The sequence below is a fragment of the Typopeltis vanoorti genome, chromosome 13 (assembly GCF_054136105.1).
Source record: "Typopeltis vanoorti isolate ZY-2024b chromosome 13, IOZ_Tvanoo_1.0, whole genome shotgun sequence".
Classification (NCBI taxonomy): Eukaryota; Metazoa; Arthropoda; class Arachnida; order Uropygi; family Thelyphonidae; genus Typopeltis; species Typopeltis vanoorti.
The window spans coordinates 124,562,050-124,584,071 of record NC_143561.1 but is presented as its reverse complement, the minus strand read 5'-3'; the positions used below and the strand labels follow the sequence as shown (position 1 = coordinate 124,584,071).

Below are 22,022 nucleotides of genomic sequence, written 5' to 3'. Positions count from 1 at the left end.
GTAGATGCCACCAATGCACCTTGCTATAGACTGTCTAAACAGCTGGCCAACTCTCTGACCCCCCCCCCCCCCTCACTGGAAGGTCCACTTCCTTTATAAAAATCTCTACCCACTTTAAAGCTCTCACAGAAAATTTAACCTTGAATATGACAGACATATTGGTAAGCTTTGATATCTCCTCTTTGTTTACCAATATTCCCTTAACTGACACCTTATCTCTCTTAGAAAATGTACCCCCCCCCCCCCGACATCTTAGATCTCTTTTCCTTTGCCATTAACTCTGGGTATTTCTCTTGGAAGAACAAAATCTACAAGCAGATAGAGAGAACCGCCACGGGTTCTCCCCTCTCACCCCCCCCTGCCAATTTCTATATGGAAGATTTCGAAAAACGAGCCATTGACTCAGCCCCACTCAAACCTTCTATCTGGCTAAGATATGTAGATGATGTGTTCTCTATTTGGCCTCATGGCCCAGACACGTTAGACTCCTTCCTCAGTCATCTCAATAGCCTACATCCAAGAATCCAGTTTACTATGAAAAAGGAAAAGAACAATTGCTTACCCTTCCTAGACACCTTAGTCACACGCCTGCCTAATGATATGCTTGCCTTCACTGTATACAGAAAACCCACACACACACAGGCAGATACATTCACAAACTCTCCCACCACCACCCCTCTCAACAATTTGGTATTATTAAAACTCTTACCAAGAGAACCCACAATCTTTGTTCCAGTGGAACTACCCTCACTACTGAGCTTAACCACATACACAACACTTTCCTCTCCAATGGCTACAGTGATCACAGTATCAAAAAAATAATCAACTCCCCCCCCCCCATTCCCCGTCCTTCTCGTCAACAAGAATTTAAAAATGCCATCACCATACCCTACATCCGTGGCACATCCGAAAAAATAGCCAAGATACTAAAAAAGTACAACCTACACACAGCATATAAGTCCCACCGCAAACTTGCTATCCTTATCCGTTCTACGAAAGATCAGCTCCCTCCTCTCTCTCACTGCCTGGAGTTTACAAAGTACCCTGTTCCTGTAAGCTGGCGTACTTTGGACAGACAGGCAGATCAGCATCCATCCGCTTAGAGGAACACAAGTCTTACATCTGCAAACATAACTATGGCCATTCAGGCTTGGCTGACCATGTTTTGGATACCACCCACAAGGGTATCTTGGAAGAAAACCACCATGCTCCACCACAGCAAATTCGAGAAAGAGAGACTTTTCTTGGAAGCAGCAGCTCTCAAAAACCAACCAAATCTGAATAAATACGGTTGTATTAAGCTTCTGAAGATTTGGGAAACACTCATCACCAGAGGTCCCACCTTACATTCCAGGCCACCTACTACTGCCCTTAGAGGGCACTCCAACTAGACAGGACTTTAGTGTCACCCACGTGGTTGGGCTCAGTATTGTTTATTATTTGTGTTTATGTTACATTAACTGTTTTTGTAATCCCCGTAGATGTCCTAGTGATTAGGACGAAATATAGGAAGTATTAAATTCTATTTTAAGTGTTGTAAAAAAAAAAAAAAATCCATTAAGCCTCCAACATGACTTCTGACAATTACATCCTCTGATAAATTATCAGATCTAGAACTCTCGATCCTCGTGTGCTGCCTGAGAAAGTTATCTCTCAAGAACTGCAGAAATTAATTTTCCTTATTCCCAAATGCTATCTCTTCATTCCAATCTATATCACCATAATTAAAAATCACCCATAATAATTACCTATCCTTTGTTCATTAATCCAAGTTGTTTATACAGTTCTTCATCATTACCCTCCACATTCTCAGGTCTATAGCAACATCCAACTAAATATGTCTTCCTCTCAACCTCCACGTTACACCACACTGCCTCATGACCATTGCCACTATTTTCCCCCTTTCATGTCTACTTTATATGGACTTAATTTCCCTACAAAATTAATAACGGAAAAAACTCGTACAAAGATTATTTAATAGTATAATTTTCGCCTGTGTGTCACAAGCATCTTCAGTACATTAAGCTCAAATTAAACAATAACTGACAATTCCAAAAAGCACCACCTAAGTAGCTGGTGTAAGATAACTAAAAAGGTCAATAGCTTTCCTAAAAAAAAAAAAAAAAATAATAATAATAAATTAATTAATTAAAAAAATCAATACGATAAAAAGTTAGGAAAGATTAGCTGATTTGTAAAGTACTATCTCCCATAAAGGGGATAGACGTAGGATCTGTTTAAGTTAGGGGAATGAAGTAGAGGTTCACATGTTTCTTTATAAAGGCGTTCCACGAGAAACTGACTTTTGTGAAGAACTCTTGTCTTTCTCCAATGAACTCTGTGTCTAGTGAAGATGGCATGTTCTGCAAGTCCAGCAGACTACTCAGGTTTAAAGTATTCAATATAAGATTGGTGTTCTTCTAGCCGAATAGAGGCAGATCTTCCCGTTTGTCCAAAATAAGATAATCCACAAGAGTATGGAATCTGGTAGACACACCTGGATGATTAAGATGTGGAAGCTTGTCCTTAGGAGAAGTGAGAAAGGTGGAGATTTTTCTAAACGGTCGAAAGGCAACAAAAATATTCAGTGGTTTTAAAACATTTGCTATACGTTCACTGATGCCTTGTACATAAGGGATAGTAATGCGCGTTATTTCTTCTGTGTTTGAAGAGGAAGACATATTAAAACTACTCAAAGTTCTTTTAATGAAGCAATTCTTATAACCATTAGATAGAAAGGAAGAAGTTATATATTGTAGTTCTTTCTGTAAAAGATCATCTGAAGAACAAAAGGAGTGGGCCCAATGAACCAGTGTTTTAATAGTTCCTGCCTTTTGACTGGGATAGTGATGAGATTCCGCATGGATATAATGGCCTGTATGAGTCTTCTTTCTATAAACTGAGAAATGTAGGTTACTATCTGGTTGGCGAAGAATTAGAAGATCTAAAAAGGCTAACTGCTTATTTGATTCTACTTCTAGGGTAAACTTCATCCTGGGATGAAATGCAGGAACTATTAAAACACTGGTTCATTGGGCCCACTCCTTTTGTTCTTCAGATGATCTTTTACAGAAAGAACTACAAAATATAACTTCTTCCTTTCTATCTAATGGTTATAAGAATTGCTTCATTAACATGTTCATTGCCAAGATGAAAATTGGAATTTCGTGTGGTGACCAAATTTTTTTTACTTGATAGCGACGTCCACGCGATAACGCGTGATTGGCAATGAACGTGCTAAAAGAACTTTGAGTAGTTTTAATATGTTTTCCTCTTCAAACACAGAAGAAATAACGTGCATTACTATCCCTTATGTACAAGGCATCAGTGAACGTATAACAAAAGTTTTAAAACCACTGAATCTTTTTGTTGCCTTTCGACCGTTTAGAAAAATCTCCACCTTTCTCACTTCTCCTAAAGACAAGCTTCCACATCTTAATCATCCAGGTGTCTACCAGATTCCGTGCTCTTGTGGATTATCTTATTTTGGACAAACGGGAAGATCCGCCTCTATTCGGCTAGAAGAACACCAATCTTATATTGAATACTTTAAACCTGAAAAGTCTGCTGGACTTGCAGAACATGCCATCTTCACTAGACACAGAGTTCATTGGAGAAAGACAAAAGTTCTTCACAAAAGTCAGTTTCTCATGGAACGCCTTTATAAAGAAACGTGAACCTCTACTTCATTCTCCTAACTTAAACAGATCCTACGTCCCCTTTATGGGAGAGAGTACTTTAAAAATCAGCTAATCTTTCCTAACTTTTTATTGTATTTATTTTTTTTAATTAATTAATTAATTATTATTATTATTTTTAGGAAAGTTATTGACCTTTTTAGTTATCTTACACCAGCTACTTAGGTGGCACTTTTTGGAATTGTCAGTTATTGTTTAATTTGAGCTTAATGTACTGAAGATGCCTGTGACACACAGGCGAAAATTATACTATTAAATAATCTTTGTACGTGAGTTTTTTCCATTATTAATTTTGTATCGATATGTCTACTCACGGTATACCTCTTTTAAAACTTAATTTCCCTGCTTTCATGAGCAGCACTTCCCCCATCCCTTCTTGCCCTTTCAATCCTCATGAAACATACTGTATTCTTCCATTTCTATTCCCATGACAATATCATCTTCATTCAAGTATGTTTCACTTATTCCAATGATTTTGGGGTGGATAAACTCAATCACTGAAATCCTTTTTTCCCCCTTATTTTTGATATTTCTGGCATTTGTAAACAAACAGAGCAGTTCATTTTCAGGTCTACAACCAGTCCTCCAAGCCATGTGTTGGCTGTGATTTCAACAATATCACCACTTACCACATATATCTGCTTCCTTTCAACTTCTCCACCCACATTGCAACATATTCCATCTTGATACACACACTCACTACCACTTTCAACATGCACTCTCCATATGCCATGTCTCCCTGTCCACTTGAGCTTCCTCTGTTTCCCTGTTCCTCTTACATTCCTGTTCTCTTTTCATCTTTCACACTGTTACAGTTTTTGCTTTCAAGCACTTCTGTCTCTTTGCTACCCCTCTTCTGATATTTCCCTTCATCTCTTTCTTCTGATCTCTTCCATAGACTGTACTTCCATCCAGCAACACTTTCTCCATTACACTCCAAAGCCATTTAAATGCAACCCATCATGCCTGTATAATTTCATCATTCTTCCCTCAAACACATGCCATACATCCACAAACTGCACTCCCTTCTCCTCACACAGCTCCGTTAGCATATCATGCATTATTTTGGCTCTGTCACAACTCATCTCCGTCATACCTCGACAACACATTGAAAACCTTTTCTACTACATTGTTATCTTTCACTCTTCTCAATAGTTTTACAATATTCTTCCTCGCATCCTTCTTATGTCCACTTAAATTATTTGTCCCCACAATCACAACTAACTCTCTTGCTCATTTCTTCTTCATGTTCAATGCTTTAATTATTATACTCATTCTCCCACATGGATAGCAGACCTTATGATGGGCTCTCTCAGTAACTAGTCCTCTAATTATGGAGTCACTATATACTGCTATCCTGGAATCACTCGTCTCCTCTTTCACTCTTTTTCTTTCATTCTGTTCTCTTGCACCCTTTAATTAGTTTCCACTAGACATCTAACATCATTCCACATATTCCGCATTTCATTTTTCATTTTCAATAACTGTTTCATTAAATCTTGCATTCCAATAATTTCGCTCGTTCTGCCGCACCTTACTTCTGTTTCTTCAGTCATACTTTCTTTTGCTGCCTTGTCTGGCTTTCGTTTCATTTCCAATTTTTGTAACTTTTGCTTCTACATCCTTGCACTCTTCCACTCTCTCGGTTTCTCTAGCTTTTGTTTCATTTCAGTTTTTTGTAACATTCGTAACTTTCACTTCTAAGTAGATCCTTGCATCCTTTCACTTCCGTAATGTCCTTACATCATATAACTCAGGTATTTTGACAGCTTTTCTCTTAGTGCCTTTTCCAGATCTACAGAACTTAAACACATATCCTTGTTATATTCTCAGAAGTGAAAGTCTAATTCCGACCTCCTCCATTTGGCCTGAACACAACTTTTTCTTCTCCATTCTCCCCTTTCACAATTTTTCTTAGCCTTTACTCATCTCATGTATGCTTTAGTGAAAACAGGAATAACAATTGAAAGTGCACATTTGCTATGAATGCATGCTTGCCATTGTTATTCCTGACTAATTAAAAATAACATTTTTTTAGTTTAGCTACTTATTTCTCTTGAGGAATTCTATAATTCCCCTTCTTCTTCTTCTTTTTTCAGACTGCATGATTAATATCTTCATTAATCCATTTTTATCTACCTTACTTAACCTTTAGAATGAATATAGAGATTGCTGCTATAACAGTTTATGACTAGTATCCAAGCAGCATTAATCTTCTTTTCATTTAACTTACATTCCATAGTGTATATTTTTAATGGTATTTCTCTTCTTAATACTCTTTCCAAAATTTCCCACAGCTTTTTTTCAGCCACTTTTATGCAAGCTTAGTTTGCATACATTTTTTTCTATATTCTCTAAGATCACTTGCTCTCATTTACGAGGGTGGTTTGAAAAGTTCTCAGCCTCGACCATAGATGACAACACTATCAGCAAGATTTTTTTTAAGTTCGTACATCTGTCATAAGCATCCATATGAAATTGCAAGTCATTCCATCAAGTAATTTGTTTTATACAGCTGTCTGAAGCAAAAGTATTGTCTGTATCCCTTGAAATGGATAAAATTGAGTATCGTGAGATTATAAAATTCTTTGTAAAAGAAGGTTTAATACCAAAAGAAATTCATTCAAAGTTCATAAATATTTATGGGCACTCTTCTCCTTTGTTTTCGACAATTAAGAAATGGGCTGCCGAGTTTAAACGTGGCTGTACCAGCCTAGAAGGTGATCCATGTGAAGGATGTGCAAAAAGTGTAACAACACCAGAAATCATTGATCAAGTGCATGATATGGTATTGGAAGACCGCTGAGTCAAAGTGCGTGAAATTGGACTATAGGCTTTTCAAAAGAACGTGTAGGATATATTTTGCATGAAGAATTGCAAATGAAAAAGCTTTGCGTAAGATGAGTGCCACGTTTGCTCACAGCAGATCAAAAATGCACTTTCATGAAAATCTCTGAACAGTGCTTGGAACGTTTTAACTAGAATAAAATTGATTTTGCGCATCAATTTATTACTATGGATGAGACTTGGATTCACCATTATACACCAGAATCCGAACAGCAGTCAAAATAGTGGACAGAAGCCGGTTGTTCAACACCAAAGAAGACAAAGTCGGTTCCATCCGCAGGAAAGGTCATGCCATTGGTGTTTTGGGATGCTAAAGACATTTTGTTTATTAATTATCTTGAAAAGGATAAAACAATAACCGGGAAACATCATTCCAATCTTTTAACCAGACTACACGAAAAAAATTCATGAGAAAAGACCTGGTTTACAGAAGAAAAAAAATAATCTTTCATCAAGACAATGCACCTGCCCACAAAGATGTTTTGGCAATTGGAAAATGAAGGGAGCTGCACTATGAATTGTAACATCCACCCTATTCCCCAGATTTGGCTCCCTCTGACGTCTATCTCTTCCCAAAACTAAAACTCTTCCTCGCTAGTCAGCATTTTTCTTTGAATCAAGAGGTGATTGCAGCTGTACAGAGGTATTTTGCAGATTTTACTGAGAACCACTATAGAGATGGTTCTCAGTAAGATCTGCAAGTTTCAGTGAACTCCTTAGCCAGTTTCAGTGAACAGCAGAAAGAGATATCTACAAAAAACAAGATCTCTCTCTCTCTGTTGGTTCAAATCTCATTATGGGTATAAGTGATATTGAGTAATTTTAGTGGCAGTATGAATTTTATTTCTCAATAAGAGTTCAGAGGCCTGAAGCAGTAATTTAGCAAGGCCAAAGATTATCTATCCTGTAGCACATCCAAAGTACTACAGTACAGCACAAAAACAGTAGTGAATAACCACAATGATATGTGTTGTAGCATACAGTATGAAGCAAACAGGTTTATTAACAAAAAAATATGTTTACACATGATATGTACATCCACAACTATCAGTGGAATCTTGCTCGAATAAAGCATTAATGATGGTAGATTACATGGTCGAAACAGGCACCTTGTTTATCAAGACAAGTTTTGGAGCACATGCGAAGGTTTTCTGTCATCTTGGAAAACAAGGATTGGGACATCTGCTGAACATATTCTGTAATTTTATCCCTTAGTTCATCAAGGTTTAACCACCTTACTGGCCATTATGGATCAAATACGCATCCTGATATATTTCAATGTAATATCAATCGTATTATAATTTTAATATGCACTTCGCATCCATGATAATCTTGATGTCTATAGACGTCTTGGCTGGTAGCATGGTTAAAGGTGGGTTATGGTGGTACCCATTTCTGTTCACAAACATATTGTAGGCTTAGACCATTTGCTCTATATGAGCAAAAATAATGTTCAACAATAAACATCTTTTTCTTCCAACACAACTGCTAAAACAAATGGCATATCTCATAGCATGCATACTGAAGGGAGTGTCAAAGTTTAGTACCGTTTCTTTCTTTCATTCCCCCTTTTTCTTTTCTGCCATACCATAGTAATGTACTATAGGTTTACCATTTCATGGGTGGGATGCATATAAAAAATGCTTCTTTGACTGAGTTTCTACTTGAATCTACTTGCATTAAATGTTTAGATAGAAAGTTGTTTTTTTTCTGATCAGTAAGAGCTATCAGGTCTAGAGAATCTTCATCCAAATTAATGAATTTATTAAGAATTATTTCTGTAATCCTTATCCTCTCTATGGCTGTATATCACCCAGCCAGAGACAGGCCATATCTAAGTGTTCAACTTGCTTCACTTTTGTTAAGCAAAGGCTTGGTGGATTATTTGTCCCAAGAATATCTAAATTACACTTTAATAAATATTTCCGATATTTCGGCAACATCACATTGCCATTTTCAAAAGGAACTTACAAAAAAGGCATGTGCACGTAGGCACTACAACACAGTAACTGAGAATGAAGTGATGAAGCTGTTGTTTTCCTAAAAGTCCTGATGGTGTCCCCCTGGCAGGCTAAGTAGGTGTTCTAGGCTGTTGGGCTGAAGGTCTGCTGATGTAAGCCTCCCAAATTTGGGGCAGTCTCATACAACCAAATTTTTTGAGATTTGGAGAGTTTCTTAGGGCTGAGGCTGATTCCATGAATAGTCTTTCTAATTTGTATTTGCTACGGTGTATTACTGTAGCTTTCTTCCACCGTATTCTGTGGCGTGTATCCAGAGCATGGTCTGCAAGACCAGAGTGGCTGTACTTGTGAAAACGGATGTAGTCCGTGTGTTCTGAAATTCCGATATTCGCTGTCCTGCCTGTTTGGCCAAAGTAAAACAGTTTACAGCTGCAAGGGACCTGGTATACACCAAGTAGGTCTAGGGGAAGTGGTTAGTCTTTAGTGGAGAAGATAAGGGATGCCAAGTTTCTGTATGGTCTGTAACAGGAAGTCAAGTCATGTTTTTTTAAGATTTTGGCGATTTTTTCCAAGGTGCCTCGGATGGAGATGGATTTAGAGTAATCCTTTTTGTGGAGGGTGGTTGTGGTTTGTTAGTTTCAATATTTTTTTTTTTGGGGGGGGGAGCCATTGGCTGAGAAAGTGTTGAGGATGTGATTTAGTTCAGTGTTTAGGGGCTTGTTGTTAGAAGAGATTAGTTTAGCCCTGTTGTATAGTGTTTTCACCACTTCATATTGTTGTATGTGTGTGTGTGTGTGGGGAGGGGAATTGTTGGCGAATGTACCTGCCTGTATGGGTGGGTTTTCTATAAACTGAGAAAACCAAGGTTCCATCAGGCTGGCGGGCGACTAGTGTGTCTAGGAAAGGGAAGCTGTTGTTTTCCTCTTTTTCCAGGGTGAACTTGATTCTGGCGTGTTGGTTATTTAAGTGTGTTAAGAAGGAGAGGAGTGTATCAGAGCCATGTAGCCAAATAGCGAAGCCATATGGTTGGTTTTTGTGGGGCAGAAGCTAAGGCTTTTTCTTCAAAGGTCTCCATAAAGAAATTGGCCAAACGTGGGGGAGAGTGGTGAACCCATGGCTGTCCGCTCTATTTGCTGCCAAACAAAATAGCCTGAGTTCATTGTGAACTGAAATAGAGCTGAGATATCCGGAGAAAATTTAGCTTGGATTAGCTCTAAAGTTTCCTTCAGTGGGACATTTGTGAATAAGGAGGAGACGTCAAAGCTGATTATTATGTCAGTATGTTGGAGTGTAAGATTTTCTATGCTGGCTTTGAAATGGGCTGAGTTTTTTATGTGTGATGGTGTGTTGCCAGTATAGTGTGTGTGAGAGCTTTGGCCAAATGTTTAGCTAATTTATATGGTGGGGAATCAATGCCATTCACTATGTGATGTAATGGCACATTTTCTTTATGTATTTTTGGGAGTGCATAAATAGAGGGGGGGGGGGGGTATAGAGTTAAACAGCTTTAATCTGTTAACTTCTACAGGCCAAGAAGTGACTTTCTTAAGGAGCCTGTGAAGTTTTCTGATTTGTGAGTTGGTGGGATTGTATTCGATAGGGAGGTAAGTAGCCCGATCTAATAGAGGTGCATTGAGCATTAAGCTTACCTGTGTAGTCCTTTTGGTTAAGTACTACAGTTGCATTTCTCATATCCGCTTTGGTGATAACTATTTCTTTATTATTCCTCATTTCCTGCAGAGCTTTATATTCCTTGTTGGATATGTTCGTTTTTGGTGGTCTTGCTTTGGAGAGGAAACAAGCTACATCCAGTCTTACACTGTTGGCGATTTGATTCGGAAGGTGGCGGGTTCCGCATTCGATCTGGATTATATCCTCACTAGGTATTTTTCTGGGAGCAACGACGAAGTTGCGGCCACGTGAAGGCGTGTTGAGTGCTTCAGGGTGACTGAAGAAAGGTTGATTACGGTGTTACTCGGAAGTTTTGGATTGACAGTAGAGTTCTTGTTTAATTTTTCGAATTTTTTGATCTGTCGATCTCGTATTTTTTCAAATTCTTTGTCTGCGGCAGTACACAAGACATTATGTAAAATTGACCAAAGCTCGTGATTTAAAGTGCACGAAAGCTCTTCTTCAAAAGCATGAATAGCTTTGTTAATGTCCGCTAAGAGAAACCGCATGGCGGTGATTTGTTCCTGAAGTAAAGCGTATCTGGCGTGGTTAGTCTCTCTAGAGATACAGAGAGCTTTTTGTGAAACAAAACGGTGCTTGAATTGTACACAATATGGGATTACCTGATTAACCCAGCAGCATTTTAGGAAAGTTAGACGATTTAATTGTGTAGATAACTTCAACTTCATTTTACCGTATTGGCGGGCCTTCCATGCGATGGCATCTCCGTGGATGATGGTAATTCTCGTAGACAGGCTCATACGTTGGTTATGCATTACTAAATCACTTAAGGAATTGACAAGGTAGATAAGAATATAAATTAAATTACACTTCAACAAATATTTCTGATATTTCGGCAACATCACGTTGCCATCTTCAAAAGGAACTTACAAAAAAAGGCACGTGCACGTAGGCACGACAACACAGTAACTGAGAATGAAGTGATGAAACTATTGTTCTCCTAAAAGTCCTGATGGTGCCCCTGGTAGGCTAAGTAGGGGTTCTTGGCTGTTGGGCTGAAGGTCTGCTGATGTAAACCTCCCAAATTTGGGGCAGTCTCATACAACCAAATTTGTTGAGGTTTGGAGAGTTTCTTAGGGCTGAGGTTGATTCCATAAATAGTCTTTCGAATTTGCATTTGCTACGGTGTATTACTGTAGCTTTCTTCCACCGTATTCTGTGGCATGTATCCAGAGAATGGCTGTACTTGTGAAAACGGATATAGTCCTTGTGTTCCGAAATTCTGATATTCGCTGTCCTGCCTGTTTGGTCAAAGTAAGACAGTTAAAACTACACAGGTAAGCTTAATGCTCTTCTATTAGAACGGGCTACTTACCTCCCTATCGAATACAATCCCACTAACTCACAAATCACAAAACTTCACAGGCTCCTTAAAAAAGTCACTTCTTGGCCTGTAGAAGTTACCAACAGATTAAAGCCATTTAACTCTATATCCTCCTTATTTATGGACTCCCAAAAACACATAAAGAAAATGTGCCATTACATCCCATAGTGGATGGCATTGATCCCCCCCACACACCATACTAGCAACACACCATTACACATAAAAAACTCAGCCCACTTCAAAGCCAGCATAGAAAACCTTACACTCCAACATACTGATATAATGGCCAGCTTTGACATCTCCTCCTTATTCACAAATGTCCCACTTAAGGAAACTTTGGAGCTAATCCAAGCTAAATTTTCTCCCGATATCTCAGCCCTATTTCAGTTTACAATGAACTCAGGCTATTTCGTTTGGCAGGGAAAATTCTACAAACAAATAGAGGGGACAGCCATGGGTTCACCACTCTCCCCACCCTTGGCCAATTTCTTTATGGAGACCTTTGAAGAAAAAGCCTTAGCCTGTGCTCCACAAAAATACCAACCATATGGCTTTGCTATGTTGATGATGTGTTCACTATTTGGCCACATGGCTCTGATACACTCATCTCCTTCTTAACACACTTAAATAACCTACACCCCAGAATCAAGTTCACCCTGGAAAAAGAGGAAAACAACAGACTCCATTTCCTAAACACACTAGTCACCTGCCAGCCTGATGGAACCTTGGTTTTCTCAGTTTATAGAAAACCCACCCATACAGGAAGATACATTCACCAACAATCCCCCCCCCATTCACAACAATACGGAGTGGTGAAAACACTATACAACAGGGCTAAACTAATTTGTTCTAACTACAAGGCCCTAAACACTGAACTAAATCACATCCTCAACACTTTCTCAGCCAATGGCTATTCCCCCCAAAAAATCCCAAAAATATTGAAACCAACAAACCACAACCCCCCCCCTCCTTTCCTCCACTACAAGGATTACTCTAAATCCATCACCATTCCCTACATCCGAGGTACCTTGGAAAAGATCACCAAAATCTTAAAAAAACATGATTTGACCTGTTACAGACCATACAGAAAATTGGCATCCCTTATCCGCTCCACTAAAGACCAACCGCTTCCCCTAGACCTACCTGGTGTATACCAGGTCCCTTGCAGCTGTAAACTCTCTTACTTTGGTCAAACAGGCAGGACAGTGAATATCAGAATTTCAAAACACAAGGACTACATCCATTTTCACATGTACAGCCACTTTGGTCTTGCAGACAACGCTCTAAATACATGCCACAGAATATGGTGGAAGAAAGCTACAGTAATACACCGTAGCAAATACAAATTAGAAAGACTATTCATGGAATCAGCCTCAGCCCTAAGAAACTTTCCAAACCTCAACAAATTTGGTTGTATGAGACTACTCCAAATTTGGGATGCTTACATCAGCAGACCTTCAGCTCAACAGCCAAGAACACCTACTTAGCCTGCTAGGGGGCACCATCAGGACTTTTGGGAGAACAATAGCTTCATCACTTCATTCTCAGTTACTATGTTATAGTGCCTACGTGCATGTACCTTTTTTGTAAGTTCCTTTTGAAGATGGCAACATGATGTTGCCGAAATATCGGAAAATTTATTAAAGTGTAATTTAATTTATATTCTTATCTATGTTATCAATTACTTAAGTGATTTAGTAATGCATAACCAACGTATAAGCCTTCTATGAGAAGAATATCTAAATATAATTATATGCAAAACTATTTAGAAAACTTAAAGGTTTTTCACACTATACAGTTTCATATATGGACAAATTGCTATTTTAATTATTTTGCCCATTATTAACAAATGACTTTAATATGTTGGTTATAAGGGTCTAATGTTGTGCAGTGTTACTGTCTGGACTTTTCTGAAGTATGTTCTTCATTTGAATGAAGTGCCTTATTATTCTATGTATAGAAGATTCCCTATTGGTACAGAATTTTAAGACTACTGATATATAATGAGTGTAATACTGTGAAGAATAAAGAAAGTAAGAATGTATCATCTTGGCTATGCAGGCAGAAGTAGAAGTCTGATATTACTTGTGCTTCCATGGAGAAAATTGATCCGGAATGTATAGATCAACAGAAAAAATTGAATAGTTCAATATTCATTCAATTATCTATCCTGTAGCACATCCAAAGTACTAGAGTATAGCACAAAAACAGTAGTGAATAACCACAATGATATGTGTTGTAGCATATGTATAGTTCATCAACAGAAAAAATTGAATAGTTCAATATTCATTCACCTTTAATTAAAAATATAAATTAATTCACAAAATAAAATAAACTTTTTATACATATCAGTATAATAACATCCAGATGATTATAAAAAATTATAGCAGAACTACATTAAACAATTTTTATAATCCTCTCATATTAAGGTTTTCTTGTGTTTGGGGTTGTTTTGGATGCTATATGGATTGAAGATGGGATCCTTCAGATTCTTGGAATTATTAATCCATCATTCTTTTTTAGATTTGGATGATGTTTCAGCATCTCACAGGCTTCTTTGAACTTTCTTTCAAATCAAGTTTTGGTGTGGTGCAGTGTGGGACTTGTGCCTTCCCAGTCGATTCTGTGATATGTTTGAAGTGCATGGTCTGACAGGCCCATTTTACCATAGTGGAGGAATTTAACATGCTGTTTATGTTCATCTTTTCTTATTGGGATGGTGTGCCCTGTTTTCCCCTATGTAGGGTAGATTGCAGGTGCACTGAATTTTGTAAATCCCTGGGTTGACAAGGTATGGAAGAGGATCTTTGGATCCTCTTCCATACCTCTTCCATAGCTGAGTAAGTTTCTTAATTTTGCAGGTGGTTTGAAGGTTGCCTTAATATTGTATTTATGTAGTGTTCTATTTTTTTCTGATATGACCCAAATGTATGGTATAGCTATGGCATTCTTGTAATTTTTTTTTTCTTTTAATGATATTTTTGTGGAGGATCTTGTGAACTTTTTTTTATTGCAGTCATTTTTTATTAACATTTAGCTAATAATTCCATATTCTTTATTCAGCACCTGCTCATTTCAGCAGATTGTTAGGGCTCTTTGTTTGAGGATGCTGATGACTCCTAGTTTTTGTGTTGGATGACGGTATGAATTTTTATGTATGTATTGGCCTGTTTGTGTAGGTTTGTGGTAGACCATGAAAGAAAGGTAGCCTGAGAGAAGACACGTGACAAGTGTTTCTAGAAAAGGAAGAGAGCTATTGTTTTCAATATTGGTGGTAAATTGGATACATTCGTGTTGTTTGTTCAGGTGACTTAGGAATGTATTGAATGTTTCGTGGCTGTGGAGCCAAATAGCGAAAATATGATCAACATATCTGAGCCACACTTTGGGCTTTAAGTTTGCTGAATCTAGAGCTCATTGCCCGAAGTCTTCCATGTAAAAGTTAGCTGGGGGGGGAGTGAGCCCATGGCCATACCTTGTTTTTGTAGGTAGAAATTATTTTGCCACATTAAGTATGTGGGCAAAGAGAGCTGTGATATCTGGTGGAAATGTGTTCTGTGTGAGAAGAATAGTATCATTAATCGGGACATCAGTGAAAAGGGCAGTTATGTCAAATATGACTAATAAATCTTTGTCATTGAGTGTGATGTTTCTAATTTTATTTATTAAGTGTTGTGTATTTTTGATGTAGGGGGGGGAGGAATGACTTACCAACTCATTGGCTACAGTCAATGAATTGACTGTAGCCACTAGTTTCTTGGCTAAGTGATAATTGGGGTGGTCGATTCCTTTAACTATCAGTCATAGCAGTGTGTTTGTTTTGTATATTTTAAGCAGGCTATAAATTCTGGGAATGTGGGCATAATGCAGTCATAGCTTTTTAATTGTTTCCTCTGGCTTGATTAATTCTGTCATTTTCTTTTTGATGCAGTTTGTAGGGTTGTACTTAACCATTTGGTACGTGTTGTTGTCGGGTACCAATTGGTTCATTTTTTCAAGGTATGCTGTCATTGTGGTGAAATAATTTCTACCTACAAAAAGAAGGGAAGGTCATGGGGCTCACTGTCCACCCCCCCAGCTAACTTTTCCATGAAAGACTTTGAGCAAAGCATTCTAGATTCAGCAAACCTAAAGTCTGGCTCAGATATCTTGATATTTTCACTATTTGGTCCCATGGCTACAAAACATTAAATACGTTCCTAAGCCACCTGAACAAACAACACAAACGTATCCAATTTACCATTGAGATTGAAAACAATATCTCTAAAACAATAAAGATGCTGAAACATTATCCGAATCTAAACAAGAATGATGGATTAATAATTCCAAGAATCTGGAGGACCATCTTCAACCCATATAGCATCCAGAACAACCCCAAACACAAGAAACCTTAATAAGAGAGGACTATAAAAATTGTTTAATGTAGTTCTGCTATAATTTTTTTTAATCATCTGTATGTTATTATACTGATATGTATAAAAAGTTTATTTTATTTTGTGAATTAATTTATATTTATGAATATATTTTAGTAATAAATTAGTAATATTTTTATTTAGTTATTTTTTTTTTTCATCAGAGGTCAGGCTAGGGTAAACAATTAACAAAGCATTCAGATTAGGTTAGGTTAGATCAATGAATCTAACTACTTTTTTTTTGTGTCATGTAGCTTGTGTCCTGTGCATATGTATGTTTCCTGATGATGAGCTCAACACAGAGGTCGAAAACATCAAGTGCTATTTTCTTAATTATAAATAAAGTAATTCTTCACTATGAATGCTGACCACCATGTAACCTTAAAAGAAAAAATTGCCATAGTGTATTATGTCTCTGAAATGCATATCCTGTGGTTGGTCTTGTCTGTTTTTCAGGAGAAATATCTCTGCTACTCACTTTCAGATGAAAATCCCTGTAAAAATTCCTTGAATCCTAGGCAAGATCTGACCTCAGATTTTCAACCAAAGGTTAAATCACTATTACTTCTATCATGGAAACACTTTAGAACCAATGAAAGCATAAAGATATGCAAGATTTATTCTTTAGTGCATGTTTTCTTACCTCCAGCATTTTATTTTTTTCTTCATCTGTTAGCTTATGAGGAGCATCTTTCAAATACTGGTCTCTTACGAAGTTGTCATATGCATTTTTCGCATATTTCATATCTTCTCCACGTTTCAAAAGATACTTGGGTGATTTTCCAAACTCCTAAATTATAAAATTAGAAATTTTGGATTTTTGTGGGGGAAAAACAAAACAAAACAAAACAATATTATTACACATTACAAAATAAAAATAGATAGGTTAGGAATATAAACAAACTTATGAGGATGAGATAATCAATCAAAGAGGTAAAGGTTTTAAAATCCACACTGCACAGCCACAGAAGGCCTTGTCAGAAGACTGAAGTAGATTTCATATACCACTCATTTATAGCAAGGGAAATAAAACTGAATATGAGAATTACACAGAAATTTCACTACTAAGTGTTCAAAGTAAGATTTATTAAATACTTGACAAGAGGCTAAAAAAATTGTGGAAGAGAAACTGAAGAAGAACAAGTGATTTAGTCAAAATAGGGATTGCCAGGATCAGATTTTTAGTTTAAAACAAACAGTTAAGAAATCATGAGACTATAGCAAGAATCAGTATTTAACCCATTAACACACTCAACCAAGTTAACTCGGATCCAAGAAACTGAATTTTCTCTGTGCACCCAAGTTAATACGTGTGACCGTGAATTTTGGTTTCACATATAAATACAACCTACATATACACGCTAGACAATTTTGTGCCTATTTCCTTTCAGCCGAGAAAAGTTGCCAACAGCGTGTATCAGCTATTTTGTTTGCATTTGCACATTTTTTGCTCACGATTATAACTGCCTAAATTTCTTCGAACTTTTTTTTTTGATGATCAATTGATTCAACGTCTTGTGGATGAAACAAATAGATATGCGAGGAGTTGTACCCATAGTAAAGAAAAGACTTCTTGGTATTGACACAAATCCAAATGAAATCAGAGTATTTTTGGCTGTTGTACTTTTGCAAAGTATAGTAAGAAAACCAGAATACCGTCATTATTGGACAAAAAATCCATTATTATATACACAATTTTTTCTGGATTGTATGAGCGGGAAACGCTTCAAGCTCATAAAACAATTTCTACATTTTTTCAAATAATGATGAATTTGATCCAGCAAATCACCCTCACCCAAAACTCAACAAAATCTGGACAATTTATGAAGATTTGAATAGAAAATTTGGCAATTCGATTACGCCAGAGAAATTGGTGACTATTGACGAACATTTATTGCTTTATAAAGGTCGTCTGGGATGAGTGCAATACATTCCTCTCAAAAGGACCAGATTCGGCATAAAAACATACTTATGTGAATCACAAAGTGGATATGTGTATAATTTTATAATCTATACTGGCAAGAATACCATTCTGGACAGAGATTTTAGCAATCTTCCAATGTCTTCGCAAGTAGTGATGACTTTGATGAAATCTTTATTGAATTATTGTTTGACTATAGACAATTTCTATAATTCACCTGGATTAGCAGATCTATTGATAATAAATAAGACTGATGTTTATGGAACATTACGTGTATCATGAAAAGAAGTACCCAGCGAATTGAAGAATAAAAAATTGAAAATTGGAGAAGTAATTGGTTTTCAGAGAGGAAAAGTGAAATGGAAGGACTACCATTCACACTACATCAATGGTAGATATAGAGAGGCACAAAGGAAGAATAAAAAAACTGCAACTTGTGTTGGATTACAACCATACCATGGATGGTGTTGATCAACACCTGTCTTCGTATGTTGTACCCAGAAAGAGAGGCAAGAAGTATTATAAAAAGATGGTAAATTTTGACTAAAACATTATTATTTTCAAGATTTTTTTTTTTGTTGCCTGAGTTAACTCAGTTTAGGGAAGTAGATGCAGTTTAGTTAACCTTTTTTTTGCAAAAGAGACATTTTTTGTGTTTTTTTTTCCAAGATTTGTTAATGTTCTTTTGTGCATAAAGAAAATAAAGAATAAAAAAATTGGCAGAAAAACGACCGCTTTCTGATTTTTAATTGGTGCATTTAGAGGTTAAGTTCTTAGCAGGAAACGACTTGACGAGCTGTCGACTAAAGCAAAAATGCTACAATTATATGTGGTCAATAGGAAATAATTATCATCAGCTAATCCCTGACATGTATTTTCAAGATGTGTACAAGATACTATGATAGTACTACATGAAGAGCTTACATTATCACTAAATTCCTCTCAACAATTATCCTCCAAATTAATCTGTTATCTGTCAGAACTCTGATATTATCAGACCTTATAATTTTAGTCTTCTAAGGCACATCTTACTGCATCAATACTGATCTGATACTCATCTTGGATCCTGGTATTCCTCTGAGACACCGGCCTGGTTAGTCGAGTGGTTAGCATATCTGCTCTCCAGCCAAGAGGCTGCAGGTTCGAATCCCACCAAGGGCATGGATGTTTGTGATTGTCCTACTAACCAATTACCATATGTATTGCTGTGACTAGTGTCCTGGCACAGTATGACCTTTGATGTCTTTGTGCCATAAAAAAATCCTGAGACTAATTCCTGCCATCAAACATCTGTGCTGCTAACTTTCCCTTTCTAATCTCTTCTCACAGAATGCTAATAATGTAAAGTTCCTTCCCAATATCTTCATTTTTAATGATTATGCTACAGATGCCATTTGTTCACTCTCCTAATTTTTCTCGGAACTCTCATATTAGTTATCAATTATAAAGAAGGAAATACTAGTGAGAAAATCAAATGCTGCAAATAACCAGCATGGAAATGTGAATCCAAGCACTGTATATGGAATGTGTGTGGGACCCAACAGCAAACTTCACAGAACCTTCTAGAGATTTCACAAATATACATGGCCTCAGTTCTAATCTTAATGAGGTTCCTTCCACCAGTCTGCAAAACCTCACCTACTTTTCCTGACAGAAACTCAAATCTCAACCTCCTCAAACACTACTCATCTCTGCTTTTTACACACTATTTGACTCTTTTTTGCCTCATATGTGGGATTATCTTCATTCTGGTATACCGTGCCAAAGAGTATCCAACCTGGAAGCTCCCAATTTTGGCCTCATTTCACTAAAAATCACTCCACCTAATTCTACCAAATTTATATGCCATCTCTACCACTATCCTAATGCCAACAACCATTCTGAACTCTACAATTATCTTTCTCTGAATGTTGATTTTCTCTAATCCAACTTCCTTAACACCAAAGTCATCTTCCTTGGAGACTTCAATGTTTGCAACACTAACTGGGTGTCCTCTTCCTACTGCAGAGATCAAACAGGTAGAGAGGCTGAGACATTTGAAATCACAAACGATCTCACATAAATTGATCACATGTCCACCACAAGATCAGACAATCCCAATCATTCCCCAAACACATGGATCTCTTCCTTGCTAGTGATCTAAATACATTGTGAATATTGTCTGCCTTTTAGGCAGCTCAGAACCTAATCTAGTGCAGATCTCTTCCCTGATGGAACAACACATACACAACCACTCGCATCCATGCATTGTATTGCATTACAAGAAAGCCAAAGTAGGATGATCTTTGCAATTTCTACATCTCATTTCCTTGGCAGATGTTTCCAGCCATCTGATCTAAATATATGTGCAGAATGAATCACTGAAATAATTCTTATCAGCACGAAACATTTATTCCCCACTCTAAGAAAATTATCACCACATCGAAAATTGATTTTAAGAGTTAAAAGCAGGAAACTTGCATTCTGGCCAAATGGCAGCCATACCTTCTGGGTTCTAACAAAAGCTACTGGCCATAATGTCTGTCCAGCACTACTAGTACACCCAGATTGCATCATCACCCACAGAAAAAAGTTAACCTCCTGGCTTCCTACTTCTCCAATTCTTGCATAGCTGATCATGGTAAATGTTCCCCAACCATTCCAAACACTCAATACTGTGTTTTTGACCTGTCACCAAATTTTGTTAAAACTGGATATCAAAAAGTCTCAAGGACCTGATGGCATTCATTTCATTGTTCTGAAGGTCTGTGCTCTAGAGTTGACATTCACTCTATGCTGCCTATTTACACTTTCATTGCTATCTATCCTGCAGCTTGGAAATTAGTCCATACACAACCTATTTTCCTAAGAAAGGTGACAAAATCTTTACCTTCAAACTACCATCCAATTTCTCTCACCTCAATTTTTTCTAAAGTAATGGAAAGAACCATCAAAACCCAACTACTATACTTCCTTGAAGATGCTAATCTAATAAATGACTGCCAGTATTGATTCCATCACTGCCAATCAACTAACCTATCATACCCATCTCTGGATCAAGTGGTTGCTCTTCACATCTCCAAAGCTTTTTTAACTGATTTTTTGATTGAGTTGCCAGCTTTCTGACTAGGCACTAAGTTTGAGTGATGTTGGATGGCTCCTTATTTTCTAACTATACAACTAACACTGAAGTCCCACAAGTCTCTGTTCTTTCACACACCCTCTTCCTTCTATATATATATATAAATGATCTGTTCCAGCTGACTACCAATCCAGTACACAGTTTTGCTGATGACAGCACATTACATTCCTCCTTTTCATATGACAAGCCTTTCAAAGCACAGATTCACTACATCCTGCAGAACTTGAACCTCTATTGCCTTAACTTCTGATCTTCAAAACATTCATCAATGGGTTTTTGGTAACCTTGTCAACTTCAATTCTAGCAAAACACAGCTCAGCTCTGCACTATTTCCAACCAAAAAGAACCATTTTCTTCCAGTCTTATTCTTGGCAATACACAAATTTCTATTCAATATGAGATTTACTTTCTTGGGATAACTCTAATCTCAACTCCCTCTTGACACAAATATACCACAAATATTGCTGCCTCTGCATCCCTAAAAAGTAGGTTCTCTCTTTTGCTCAAAGCTTTAATTTAACTCCAAATAGCTCCTAACCCTATAAAAATCACAAATCTGCCTAACCATTGAATACTGCTCTTACATCTCCTCCCTAAAAATATCGGATTCTATATAGAAAAGAACAGTTAGACTGATTGATGACTCCTCTCTCTCACTAATATATTCCACTCACTTACACACAGGCATTCTGTCTTCACAGCCTGCATCTTCTAGAAATACTTCTATGGCCACTGTCCATCAGAATTGGCATCAATAATTCCTTCATTCTCTATCAAATTCATCCAAACATGTCCACAGCTCCTAATCAACCACCTCTCACAGTTCAACTCCAAACCCACAGAAAAAATTCTCCTCCTCCTCTTTCATCCCTTCCACTGTTACCTTCTGGAACAGTCTCTTACCACATTTCCCAAGGAATACAATTCACAGTTTTTCATATAAAATGTAAACAACTTCCTTATAGCTCATCCACTATAGGTTGACCAACCTCTATTGGATGGATTCTCAATAAAAACAAAACAAAAAAAAAAAAAAAACATTAAAA

At 37.2% G+C, this 22,022-nt stretch overlaps 1 protein-coding gene across 2 annotated transcripts in view; it reads right to left on the bottom strand.

Annotated features, from left to right (window-relative positions):
• Positions 1 to 22,022, bottom strand: part of LOC150100517 (enkurin) — a 119,114-nt gene that overhangs the window by 14,934 nt on the left and 82,158 nt on the right. For both annotated transcript variants that reach the window (XM_090403144.1, XM_090403145.1), the window contains exon 4: positions 16,578 to 16,724. In XM_090403144.1, coding sequence (XP_090259270.1) covers positions 16,578 to 16,724 — 147 coding nt within the window. The remainder of the gene's footprint in view (positions 1 to 16,577; positions 16,725 to 22,022) is intronic.